General features: G+C 59.1%; 1 protein-coding gene across 1 annotated transcript; it reads right to left on the bottom strand.

The window, feature by feature from the left end:
* Positions 1 to 981: 981 nt before the first annotated feature.
* Positions 982 to 3,691, bottom strand: LBX1 (ladybird homeobox 1). Its single transcript, XM_004749458.3, has 2 exons — positions 3,299 to 3,691; positions 982 to 2,593 (listed from the first exon to the last, which is right to left on the bottom strand). The coding sequence occupies exons 1-2, from the start codon at positions 3,621 to 3,623 to the stop codon at positions 2,073 to 2,075; spliced, it is 846 nt and encodes a 281-aa protein (XP_004749515.1). The 5' UTR covers positions 3,624 to 3,691; the 3' UTR covers positions 982 to 2,072.
* Between the last annotated feature and the right edge of the window lie 9,453 nt (positions 3,692 to 13,144).

The raw sequence follows: 13,144 nt of genomic DNA, 5'->3' as shown, positions 1-13,144 counted from the left end.
TCTTTCTGTGCTCCTTTTTCTGTTTCTGTCTCTTAGTTTCCTCCTGGACACGCACGCTCCCGACTCAGGCCCCGGGGCCCCATCGCCTGCCCGAGACCAGATGCGCATTTCTCACATCAATTTTGCGGAGAAAGAGAGCCTAGCGGCCCGGAGGCGGGACCCTTCTTTGGTGACAGCGGCCACTCGCCAGCCCAGCGACAACAAAAGCCCAGAAAGAAACCCGCTCTGTCCGGAAAAGTGAAAGCTGCCTGCGTCCCTGCCCCAGCCGCCCTGGGGGCGCTGGGATCCCAGAGAGTCCTGGGGGATTGACGTCTGTGCCCCCAGCTGAGTTTGCAGGGCCCAGAATTTTTGAAGGTTGCCAGAAATTCACCCCAACTGTCAGAGCTTCGGGCTCACCACCTCCCTGTGCGAGTGTGCGCGATTCAGCTTGCCCTTGGTGCCGCCGGCCTCATTTCCCCCACACCCCCGCCAAGGGCAAGGCCCTCCGGCGGAACCAAAACTTGGGAGCCCTCGGGCTGCACCCTGCTGCCCACTGAGCTATACCTGAGATACACAGGACGCTTAGCCCGCGGCCCGCAGAACGCGGGAAGAATGCCCTGGAGTGGGCGTGGGATGCACAGAAAGCAGGGCTAGTCCTCCCACCTACCCACCGTTTTCCCCCAAATTAACTTCCCATCCACGACGCCCCCAATGTATGCACTCTTTCTCCCAGCAATGCACACGCCGCACTTTTTACCCCGACCTGGCGAAGACCGCTGCTCTCGCCCCCATCCCCAATTTGGTAGCTGCCGAGTTTCCGAGCCGGAAGCACCCTCTCCTCCCGCTTTTCCCCCGCACCCCTTATCCTCGCCCCTGCCCCGAAACTCCTCCAAATCTCCCAAGGCCAGGGCAGCCGGAAGCGAGCAGCGGCGAGACACTGAGCCTGCCACGGCTTCCCTGAATAGGGCCCACTCATTCAGACACGGTCACCGCCGGTTCTAGTAAAATGGCAAAGACTTTATTTATCGGAGAAAGAGGCCTTGGGTACAGTCCTGGGCGGAGAGGGCAGGGCAGGAGCAGGGAAGGGGCACGCGGGACCCACCCTCATCGAGTCACCCCTTGTCTGGGCAAGTGGAGCCAGGAGCAGGGCGTTGGAGACTGCAGTCAGACCCAGAGCTGTGGAGGAGGTGGGGCGAGGGCTTCGGGTGGCCTCCTCTCAGTCTCTGTCACATGCAAAAAAATTCTAAAAAGAGTAAAAAATAATTCTAGGGCTTTGGGTTCCGTTTTAGTTGGTTGATTGGTTGGATTTCTCCCTGCTTTGTCCTGAAGACCCGGACCCCAGCAGTCAATCCAAGGAAACCGAGAGAGGGTCAGGAGGAATCTTAAAAATAGCGTTAGTGGGGATCGGGAGGCAGAAATGGCATCGAAAACAGACTTCTGCGGACTGGAGGGTAGGGGGGAGAAAAGATCGATTTGAAACTTGCAAGTCAGGCCCCGGCTGTCCTCCTCAGCCCCTTCCCACGCCGGGGGGGGGGAAAAGGGCCGAAGGAAATAAAAGAAGTCAACTGAAGTAGGCCTAGGGAGGCGAGGAGGAAGAGGGCCAGTGCATTCGCCACATGCAGAGAAAAATCAAAACAGTCGGGGTGGGCCCCTCCTCCAGACCGTGGGATTCAGGGTTCGTTACCCTCGATAGTGCCTCGCCCTCAGCAAACCCAGCAGCCCGAGAGCTTGGAAAACATGGAAATCTCCGAGATTTAAAAAAATAAAAGAAAGAAAGGAAAAAGTCAGGCCGAGGTCGGAAGAATCCGCTATATAAGTTTAAATATTTATACAGGAGCCATACAGAATTGCACGGCGAGGGCTCCCGGGGCGGCGGAGGCCGCACGCGGCGGCCGGCCCCGCCAGCCAGCCCGGGTTTATTGCTTCGAGAGGGAGGAGGCGGCTGCCGGGAGCTGAGTCCGGGCCGGGGACTGGGGGGAGAAGGCGGGAGTTGCAGAGGAGGTCCCAGCTCCCCTCGGCTGTCCGGCTGTCCGGGAGGCGGCGGGCGTACTGGCGCTTAGGGGCCCGGCCCGGCGGAAGATCCCGGGCGCCGCTCAATCGTCCACGTCGATCTCTTCGTCTTCCTCGTCCTCTGAGCAGTCCTGGCTGCTGGCCGGCTGGTCCGTGAGCGGGGAGGCAGGAGAGAGCTGCAGGGGCCCGGCGCCCGGGGCCTGCGGGGCGCCTGGAGGGAGCGCCGGAGAGCCAGGCCTCGACTTGGCCCTGCCGCAGCCACCGCCACCGCCGCCCGCGGCCTCCGAGTTCTGCTCGAGTTCCGCCAGCGTCACGATGTCCATCTGCCCGCTGGGGCCCAGTTTCTTGGCGGACTCCACGTCGGCCTTCATCTCCTCTAGGTCCCGCTTGAGCTTGGCGCGTCGATTCTGAAACCAGGTGATGACCTGAGCGTTGGTGAGGCCCAGCTGCTGCGCGATTTGATCGCGATCGGCTGGTGACAGGTACTTCTGGTAGAGGAAGCGCTTCTCCAACTCGTAGATCTGGTGGTTGGTGAAGGCTGTTCGCGACTTTCGCCGCTTCTTGGGGGTCTGCCGCTGCCCGAAGATGGTCATCCCGTCTCGGCCTGCGAGGAAACCATAGGATAGGCTTGCGCCAGGGGAGAGGAGACCACACCCCGGCTCTAGTTCACCCCACCCAGGCCCGTCCTGCCTGAGGTCTGCTGCAGTTCCCTTCTCGGATCTGATTCGGCCTCCCTCCCGGACTAGGGCAAGACTCGCTTAAGGCAAACCTCCTTTCCCCAGACACTGTCTACGGGAAGTCTCTAGGAGAAATTGTTTGTCTCTGCTCCCCACCTAAGAGTTGATTAGAAAGACCGGAGGTCGCTAGAGCACAACGGAGCCAGACAGGGACGCCCTGACTGCCGGGTAAATGTTGGTTCTACGCTTCTTCCCAATCACCCCCACTCTCCCCGAACCCAAAAAGTCCTCCTAGCTGAAAGGCTCTCCGTTCTCCAACCCAGCAACAGGGCGAGGAGCGCCCAGGCCACTGGGAACCGGAGGGAGCCAAGCAGAGCAGGCAAATTGCGGAAAGGTCTTGGGTTCCCGCCACCCCTCCTGGGTCACTGGACTCTGGCCTATCCAGAGGTCCCTAGAAAATAGGTTTTGGGTCCTGTCCCACTCATTTCCACTCCCAGCGGCAGCGGCTTGGGCTGGAGGGCCCTGACGGCAGGCGCGGGAGGAGGCGGCAAGAGGCACAGGGCACAAAGAGTGGGGCACAGGGAGCTGGGCGTGGGGTGCTGGGCGCAGGGGAACCCAGCGGCGGCGCCTACCTTCGGCTGCCTGCAGGACGCTGACCTCCAGCCCCTTAAAGGTCTTGCTGGCGAGCTCCTCCAGTGCGCACAGCGGCGAGGTCTGCGAGAGCAGCGCGCGGCCCGCCAGGGGCAAGCCGCCCGGCGCGTGCTTGTCCGCGGCCGCCAGCAGGTGCGCCGCCCCGCACAGCGAGTAACTTCTCCGCACAGACGGCTTGTTGAGGATGTCCTCAATGCTGAACGGAGTCAGCGGCTTGTTGGAGTTGGCAGGAGGCGGCAGGTGATCCAGCGGGCTGCGCCGCCGCTCTTCCCCCGGCGCCGCCTTGCCATCCTCCTTGGAAGTCATCTCGGCCTCTTTTGGGGGCCCGGCCGGGGCGGCTCGGGCCGCGGGGACCCAGCCCGCGGGCAGCTCGGGCGCCGGGCGGCGCGGGTGGGCGGCAGCGGCGGGTGGGAAGGAGGCCGCGCCGGGCCAGGCGCGGGGCCGGGCGTGGGGCCGGTTAGCGCAGCGGCAGAGGCGAGCAGAGCCGCACGGGGCCCCGGGAGGAGGGCGCTGACGCGGGCGCCGCGGCCGCCGCCGGGGCTTCCAGCAATCCGGGGCCGGAGCCGGGGCGCGCCGCGCGGGGCTCCAGTTTCGCCAGCCCCGGTGCTATTTAAAGGTGTCAGGTGGCTCCGCGGCGGCTCCTGGCCCCGGGTCCTGGCGGCGACAGTTGGAAAAGCCGAGGCGAGGGCGCCGATCCCGTACTGCGAGGGGAGGCGGAGAGATGGGGCAATTGACTATTGCTAACAAGTTAGCCTTGATCGAGGAGTAATCAATTATCTGCAACGGCACTTCTCTATTTCTCCTTTCTCCCTTTCTCCTCTCTTCTTTCTCTCTGTTCTCTCTCCTCCTGTTCTCTCTTTCCCTCCCTCTCTCTTCTCTTCTCTGCTCCCCCCGTCTCTCTCCTTCTCTCCCTCTCTCTCGCCCTCTCTTTCACTCTCTGTCTGTCCAATGCAGGCGGCTCTAAGTTGGGAAGCTCATTAATTAGCGGGCCGGGGGTAGGAGGAGCCGGCTGGAATTAGCCTGCCTAATGCGCCTGTCAGTCCGGGCGCTGCGCCGCGCTCGGCCCGAGCTGTTTGTAAATTACATTAGCGGCGCCTTTATTGCACCCGAACCTCGGGCGACTCAAAAGCCGCCGCCCCCACCCCAAACTGCGAGCCTCGCTCCCGGCGCACCCGCCTCCCGCCGGCCTGGCTGCGCTGGTAGCGCTGGCCCGGAGGTCTCAGGCTCTCCGACCCGGGATTTGGCGCCCGAGAAGGGCGGCGTGAGCCCAGCCGGAGAGGGACGCGGCCGCCGCGCGGGCCAGGTAAGACCAGGAGTCTGGGTGGGCCGCGTCGCTGACCAGTGCAGACTTTGCTGAGCTGAGATCAAGGACCCAGCGTCCCTACCACTGTCGGTCACCCCCGGCCTTGGTCCATGCGCCTGGGAAGAGGGAATCTGCAGCTTCCAGGCTGGCCCGCGGGAGGTCCGCGCGGGTGCTGCAGCCCTGGGTGAGGCGACACCGGACCGGGGTGGAGGACCCCAGGGGTTGGGGGAGGGGGTCAGCCAGAGGACTCAGTCTTCCCCAGCCGAGAGACGGAGGAGGAGTTATTGGTGGCTCCAGGCACCTCTTCCCCGGCCTGAGCCCGATGCGACAACCTTACCTCTTCCGGCAGTCTTGCACACTCCTCGGGCCACGGTTCTCCCGGCCGGCTGGGGCCACGGGCCCGCCTGGTGACCGACCGGCGCCCGACCGGGCAACCGGGCCGGTTGCCTGGGCTAACGGGGTCGGCTCGGGGCCTCCCCGCTGAGCTCTGCCCAGGCCCCGGCCGGGGCCCCGCTGCCGGCCCCGCCCAGCCCAGCGCCGGGCTCCAGTACACCGCCCGACTCCAGCTGTTCCGGATGCGGGGCGGGGGCCGGAGGGGGCCGGGCCACGGCTGGGGCTGCGCTCCCAGGAACCCGCAGGGAAGCCGGGTTCGAGTCAGACTGGGGGCTGGGAACCCTACGGCCCTGACTCCTGTACATCAGGCAAGCGTTTGTGCGCATCGGTATTTGAATGTGTTTACATTTTTAAATATATACATTTGTGTGGGGTTCTCGATGCGTATATTTGTGTAAACATATGTAACCTGTGGGTATTTGGGCGTGTTTGGATCCTACCTATGTCTTTCATTCCCCCAGAGGCACCCGAAGAGGCTGTACCCCCAGGCTCTTTTTATTCGGTTTCCCTCCCTTGGTTTGTAAGGGGCATTGGCCCCACCACCTGATTTTCCAGGTCTGCCCCTGAAGAAAGGAGGGGAACAAGAGGGGGCTCGAGCCAAGGGTGCTGTTTCCCTCCCCACATACAGCCTCAGTCCTTTTCCTGGCTTTGTTTGTAAACTCCTGGCCAGCCAGTGTGGTCTCGCAGCCCTGCTAAGTCAAGAGAAGGGCCCAGAGAGGCCAGTGGAGAGCACTGTGGCCCAGCCTAGAGGTTAGGATGGGGAGAATAGGACATTCTGGGCTTCTTGGACCCCCTCATACTGCCCCAGAGAGTTAGGAAGCCAAGCTGGGCTGCGGGGCAGGGGGCAGGTGTCCCCCCCCCCTCCCGGGTGCCTTCCCTCCTGCTCAGGGGCCTCTGAGCAGCAGAGACCAGATTCTTTATCTCCTGTTTCCTTGTTTGTTTGAAGCAGGGCTTGCAGTTCCCCAGAGGAAAAGGGGCAGCGTAGGGAGAAAAGATGCCTGTTTGGGAACCCAGTGCCTGCCGTCACCCTGGTTGGCAGTATCAGGAAGAGTTATTTACCTTCTTTCCTGTCTTTTTCCTACATTTGTGAGGACAGGTGCTCAGAGGCAGGAATGGTGAGAATGGGATTCTTAATTCCCCCGGAGCGGCAAAATTGTCCTCAAAGCAGGCCTGTCTCTAGTGCATCAGCATTGCTCTGAAGCCATGAGACGATGCTGGGCCTGGCAACGGCGGAGTCAGAGTTGAGAGAGGTGGAGAGGGACGTCCCCTGAGGGAGAAGGAGCCCGGGAGCCTGGTGCACACTCTGCTGTCTTGGAAGCTTGGGGACTGGGAAGGGTCTGCCCTCTCATCTCACTTCCTGCTCTCATGATCGTGCTTCAGCCTCTGCCTCCCCAGCCCTTTCCCGCCATAATCCCAAAAGCCCTGATCCAGAGCCTCAAGCAAGTTCACTTCCCCCCCATTCCCCTGACCCCGACCCCCCCCCCCCACACTAGAGAGAAGGTCTCTCCAGATCAGGGAACAACAACTCTTGAGTCCCTGTCCTGCAAGAGCTCTATCCCATAACCCCCCACCCCCACACCGCTGTTCTTCCTGCCTGCTCCTAATATTGGTCTGCAGGACAGGATCTTAAGGACAACCTTGCTGTTGTCCCTTCCCTAGTCCCTCCGGAACAGTGGAGTTCAGTGTTACAGTGAAGCTGCCAGGAAGGTGAGGAATGTGAATCCGGGAGCAGAGGGGCAGGAGGGTAAAATTCCTTCAATGGGGCCCTGTTTCCAGGGATCTTTAGTCTTCGGCCACATCATGTCAAAGTAGACAGGACATTCCACAATCATTTGCTATATTACCTCTTATACCCACCGTGGCCAAACCTCTTTTTCCTGCAGCCCAATCGGAAGGCTTTGTTTTTAGCCTAATTGGTTGGACTCCCTGCCAAACAGCTCCAGTAGGCACTGATGGGGGCTCAGGGCACATAAGGTACCACCCACCCATTTTGTTGTTTAGGGTCCCTTACTTCTCTATTGCCTCATCCAACCTAGGTCAAAAACCAGACTGTCCACTGAGCTTTTCCCAACCCTGCAGTTTCCCCCGCTCCAGACTCCAGTGTGTGGGCCGCTATGGTCTTCTGAACTCCTAGAAACCCAAATCTTCTGGCTTCCCCTCCGGCAGAGCAGGGGGCTGTATATTGGGTTTGCAGTCAGACTCACTCCCTCTCCTCCTAGAGGAGGGTAGGGATCTTGATCTGGGGATTCCATCTACCCCAGACCCATGCGGACAGGCAGGTACCTGGAGCCCTCCCTGGATAGGTTGAATAGGTTTTTTTGATCAAATGGAGTATAAATGATTGTGTATTATGGAGGGGGGGAGGCTTGGGCCCTGACTGTTCCCCCTCAGAGGAGTTTTGGAGATGAGGAAAATTAGGGGAGTAATTCAGGGACAGTGTAGGGGGGAAAGTGGGGGCCAAGGAAGTTTGCCATTGCTCTCAGGGTTCTAATCCTGCCCAAGCCCCTTCCTGGGATCCAGTGCTGGGTTGGGAAGACACTCTGGGGTCTCCCACCCCCAGTCAGCTGAGCCAGTGTGATCGCCCCTGAAGCTGGAAGCAGTTGGTCCCTGGAGTCTGCCGCATGGGAATGCCTGTCTTCAGAGCCTAGTCTGTACTCTCTCCTTACTCTTGAATTCCTGCTTGCTGTCTCTACCCCCAGGGTCCAGCCTTATTCTGTCTTCAGTGAAAGGGGAAGGGATTAGTCTGGCAAAAATCTGCCCCCCCCCCATTTAGTGAATATTTCAGACAAAGAGGGAAACAGCATTGCATGAACTGCCAAGATAAGTGGACCCTGTAGACCCAAACAAAATGTGTTATTCCTTAGCACAAGAGCTAATTCAAGTAAACCCCCAAATGTTCCATCAGCTTTAATCCAGATTGTTTGGGTAGCCCCATTTGTTTCCAGATTATTTGTGTAAGCACCAGCAATGGCCCTCAGGCCAGAGCTCCCCTTAGAAAGAAAGGTTCTGACACTGCTTGAAAGGAATTAACTTGACCACCAATTGGGATCACTTTTGCCCCCCACCCCGACCTGCTACTCTGACACTCCATGTGGGATTCAGTGTGTTTCTTCTGCTTTAAAAGTAGACTCTGATAGGATAGATGGCCTCCTGCCTCCCTGGCTGAACCAGGACTGCCCACTTGGTTTTATATTCTGCCCTGGGCCACTGTCAGCAGTAACAACAACAATAACCATGACAATAAACACCGTAAGCCCTTACTGTGTACCTGGCTTCAGGCTAAGAGTTTTATTCATTTCATTTATTACTCACAACCCTGTGAGTAATAGTGGCTACTGCTATTACCCCAGTTTTATGTATAAGGAAAATGAGTCCCAGAGAAGTTAAGTAACTCAGCCAAAGTCACACAGCCTGTTTTGGAATAATTAGGATTTGAAAACTGGTTTTTCTGACTCTAAGTATACTCCCAGAACCATGGGGATTTTAACCAGAGGCCCCCTCCAGAGCTCTCTGAATGGGCTTCCGGGGCTCTAGGGATCCCAGAAATTGTGTGTAAAATTATGTGAGTGAGCCCAAGCAGGCACATTTTTCCAGGGGCCATATTGCATAACACCTTGAATTCTCTAAAGGGGTTGGAGATCCAGAAAAGGTTAAGAGCAGAAGCAGGCCAATAGGGGAAGGGGGAGGGAAGCTGCCTCCCCGTAGGCCTGGGGAACAGGGAGCCAGCTGCTCCAAAAGTCGGGCCAGGCTCCAAGGCTGCTTCTGGACCTGCCCTGCCGTCTGGGGCCACTGGCACTCAGGATCTCCTCAGGCAAAGAGAGGTGGGGGCAGGGACTGTGGCTAGAGCCCTTCAGAGAGCACCCCCTTCTGCTTCTCCCCCCCACCACACTCACTTCTTTGGAACTGAACTCCAGAGCCTGCTGAGAGGGTGGCCCCACCTTGCCTGCCACCTTCTTCCAGGCCCTTCAGCCCTGCAAGGATTGGGGGATGCAGGGAGGAGGGGTGCCCTTTGGGAACGGGTGGGGCATAGACAGACCGCTCAGTGATAAAGACAGGTAGAGACCGAAAGAGGCACTTCTGGGAGGTCCTCTTGACCCATGGCCCCATACTCTGCAGCCTCCAAAATGTCCCTCTTTTTTGGTCCCAAGCCTTTGCTCCCTCAATCGGTGTCAGAAGGGTCTCTACCACTTCTCTTTCTTGTACCTTTTCTCTGTTTTTAGTGCTCAGCTGTCTTGGGGAAACTTCCCTGGCCTTTCCAGTTCCTCTGTGCTCCTCAGCACACCCCCTTGCAATCTGTCAGGTCCTCAGGGACTTGCTGGTTTGTCTATCTGTCCTTCTGGCCCTCTCCCTACTGGCTGTGGATCTCCTCTCCATGCTCTATGCCAGCCCTGCGTATACCAAGGGCTCTTCGTGCATTTGTTGAACAAATAAACTAAACGAATAATAGGAGACAAAAGAGAGAGCCAGGAAGGGACTTCATTCAGCCAGGGCCCCAGAGAGAGGACTAGGGTTGTGAGGGAAACGTAGGTGCATTGCTTTGCCAGCTGTTTGCAGATGTGTGAGGCACCCCTGCTGTTCATACCTCCAACATGCACAGAGAGGCACAGAGACCTCATTCTTTAATGCTTTCTGGTTATAGAGGGAGGAGGGAGGTCCTGGGTTCTGGGCCCAGCTGTGGTGTGGACTGATTCAGGAATGGAGTTTGTTCGTTCTCTCTCTCTCTGTCTCTTTCTACAGGATTGAGCCCCCATCATGTTTTGGGCCCAGAAGCAGAGAGGAAGAACAGACAGAAGAAGGAGGGTGTCGGGCAGGCAGGAGTGGTAGGACACAGGCACCTTCCCCCTAGCAGCCCAGGGGACTGGGAAGAGGGGAAAGGATAACTGGGAGGAGTCTGTTTCCGTCCCGGTGGAGGTGGCATTTCAATCTAGCCCTAAAAAACCAGGAGGCTTTGGGTAGGTGCGGAAGCCAGGACCACTTTCCAGGCAAGAGTAACAGCCAAGCTGGAGGCCAGAAGTGGCAGTCCAGCAGGGGAGCCAGAGTGCCCCCTATTATTTCCTCCCTCTGTGGCCTGAGCAGCAAGCTGCTAGGGTAGGAGTGAAGTCCTTGCTCCCTTGTGCACCCCCATTAGGTCTGCAGCCTGGGGCAGGGGCTCCTGGGGTGGCTGTTGGAGGCTGCAGGGGGTTGGGGGCAGTTGGAGAGAGGCTGAAACCCCTACCCTTGCTGCTACCGGACCTACCCTGGGGCTTCCATTCTCCTTGCTAGCCACAGAAGCTCCTACAGTTGACCCTCTCTCTTACTAACCTAGGTGGCCCAGCAACTCCTGGGTCTGAGCAAAGCGGCTAATGCTGGTCAGTGGCGACCTTTGCACGGAAGTCTCACTGCCTGCGGCCCACCAGGCTGCGGGCCGGCAGCGGGGCCTGGGCGAGGGCAAGAGGACTAGGGGAAGAAACGGAAGCCACGAAAGGCAGGGAGGCCCAGGAGTGGGCCGTGGCTGCTAGGCGGCCCACGAAAGGCCTGAGTCAGGCTTCTCGTAATAAACTGCACGTGAATAATTCAGCAGCTGTGCGGGGGCTCATTGCATTAGTGCCGCCGCCAGCTCAGTCCTTCGCCTTCCCGCGGGGGTGGGAGGGGTGGGGTGGGGGGGTCACTAACGCGCTGGACGCAGGGAGCCAGGTAAAGATCCCCTGCCTGCTCGCATCCTGGATTCTGCCGGGGCCAAGTCCCAGAAGACTCTCGGGTCCCCGATCTCCTCCTTCCTCCGAAGGTCAGAAGGCTGCCTGCGGGGCAGCGCCATTTCAGCTAAGCCGCTCTCAAGACCCTGGGCAAGAGAACCCCCGCGGCAGAACCAAGGCCAGAACAGGGGGCGCGGGGGCGAGGGGCAGCCTGCGGAGAGCCGAGCTGCTGCGGTGCCCAGCGGCACGGAAGCACGTGGGCAGCCTGGCCCGGAGCTGGCGAAGAAGGCTGGCTCGGTCCTGTGCTCCCAGCCTGGGTGGCCCGAGGCTGCTTCAACGGGCCAGGGTTTGCCTTTCGATCCGAGGGAAGCCACAGGACCCATTCGCTGTGGAGCCCGGGTTCCCAGGCCTCTGTCCCCGCCTTTCTTGGATCCCGGGATCCAGTTCCTGCTGCGTCAGCCGCGCTGTGGCCGGGGGGCCCGGCGCTCTCGGGACAAGTGCGGGGGAGGGGGGCGCGGAGGGGAAAGAGCCCCAGGCTACCGGGCCTGAGAGAGACGCTAAGTGCGCAGCGCCCGCAGCCTTATTTCGTTTGAGCGAAACCAGTTCCCCTTGACTTCCACTTGTCTCTGGGCTCCTGCTCTTGCGGGATCACAGCGCATCAAACGTGCACCGACGCTTAATTCCTCCAGCTCTTTCCCACGCCCCTTCACTTCCATTAGGTCCCCCACAAGCTCTCTGCAGGAACCACCCTACCCCTCCATGCTGAACCTCGGACCTAGAGCCGCACACTGGCCCCGCCGGCCCGCCTGGAATCCCGGGGTAGCGCGGGCAAGGCCCCCAGCCTGGTCTTCGCTGGTGCTGAGGCAGCCAGACTAGAAGCCGTGGTAGGGGCGGAAGAAGGAATCCCGGTTCCCCCTGGCCCACCCACCGATCTTCTTCCGCCGCCGGCCGCAGAGGCTGCCTCCTTCTCTTCCCTGGGTCGCTGGGTATTTCTCATTCGTTTTTTTCGTTAGGTGAGGTGCGTTCAGCCCCAACCTCTGGCCCCTGGGGAGGCCTGGGCTTACTCTGCCTCTCTCCAGCCTTCAGCTGAAACGCTGTGTTCACGGCCAAATTCCCGACGCCTTCTGCAGCAGGGCCCCCCTGAGCGTCTCACCTGCAGAGGCGGGTGAGAGGGGCTGATGGCCCCGTGCTTCAGACAATTCCACTCCAGGCCCGCTGTGTGATCTTGGGTAAGTCTCTTAACCTCTCTGAACTTTATGAGGCAAAAGTCAGGAGATTTAGAGAGAGAAATGGGAGAATAAGCCTTTTAATTAATTTAGGGAAAGGGGTTGCCTGCTTTGGCGCCTAAGGAGGAAGTGAGGTTTGGGAGAATTCTAGGTCTGCAATTGCCCTTTATTTTAACGACATTTTAGGAGCAGCTGGTAGCTGCTTTTTATTTTTATCTTTCACAGCTGATAGGGTGCTGCTAGGCATTAGAAACCTTCTCTCCAATCCTCTCCAGGGCTTGGTTTTACCAAGGAGGAAACTGAGGTTAAAATCATCTCCTGCTGGTCCTTGCCACAGGTGGGATTCCAACCCACATCCAGTTCTAGTCACTCTTGAGTTTAAGCGTCACAGTCTACCTTGGACAGGTGAATGGAGCCCTTCCAGGGCTGGCTGGGACCGAAGCGTGGAGGGGTTGGGCTGCATCTACATTCTTTTTTCCGTGCTGGGAAAGCTTTGAAATTATTGTTTTTAGGTAACGAGTTCCATGGCTGCCAGAGAAGAATGGAAATAGGACCCAGTGAGGGACTTCAGGCAGGTTATGGGACAGCCTCTGGGACAGGACAGGGAGGACTGCATTTCTCCCAAGCTGACCCCGGGGAGGTAGCGATGGCAAGGGCAAGGTAGAAGCTATTGCTCCCTGAGTTTTCCTCCCTCGAGTCTTCCATCCGCTCATGAATCTGTCTGTCCTGTGGGTGGGGGAGGGGGCTACGTCCCCAGAAGTCCTGGGCCCAAGGACAGAAGGAGCACCAGGGAGAAGGCACAGGGCTCATGGCAGAAGTATGGCCAGATGATCCCACCCTCCACCCCGCTCTTTCACCCTCTCCCAGGGCACCTGCCTGAGGTTGGGTCCTCCCAGCTGCAGAAGTGGGACTGGCTGTGGGGGATCAGAGGTGGGCAGGCTGGATGCTGGCGCCTGGGGACCCTGGCTGGGCAGGGAGGGGCTGGAATCCGGCTCCCCTGCGGTCCATCCCCGGGGCTCCTGCTGCAAGGTCGCCCCGTGGCAGCCCCGACAGGCCATGTGTCCCTCGGCACAAGTCCCATTATATTGTATTTATGTTTCACTTTATTGGTTTTTTCCTCTCTTATTATTGTCTCACTCTGGGGGAGGCAAAGGATATAATATATTCATCTTTATTATACCAAATCTGTGTGAAGCATTTAATAAAACGCTGTTTCCACACAGCCAGGGATAT

This window comes from Mustela putorius, unplaced genomic scaffold, assembly GCF_011764305.1.
Source record: "Mustela putorius furo isolate JIRA1106 unplaced genomic scaffold, ASM1176430v1.1 tig00003909_pilon_pilon_pilon, whole genome shotgun sequence".
NCBI classification, from domain to species: domain Eukaryota; kingdom Metazoa; phylum Chordata; class Mammalia; order Carnivora; family Mustelidae; genus Mustela; species Mustela putorius.
Note: the sequence above shows the minus strand (reverse complement) of the source record. Positions and strands in the feature narration are given on the sequence as shown.

What these genes read in the sequence shown, in the direction of transcription:
- LBX1 (XM_004749458.3), bottom strand. Translation starts at nt 3,623, where the DNA reads ATGACTTCCAAGGAGGATGGCAAGGCGGCGCCGGGGGAAGAGCGGCGG. An exon ending in CGTCCTGCAGGCAGCCGAAG is followed by an intron (nt 2,594 to 3,298) that starts GTAGGCGCCGCC and finishes GTTTCCTCGCAG; the next exon opens with GCCGAGACGGGATGACCATC.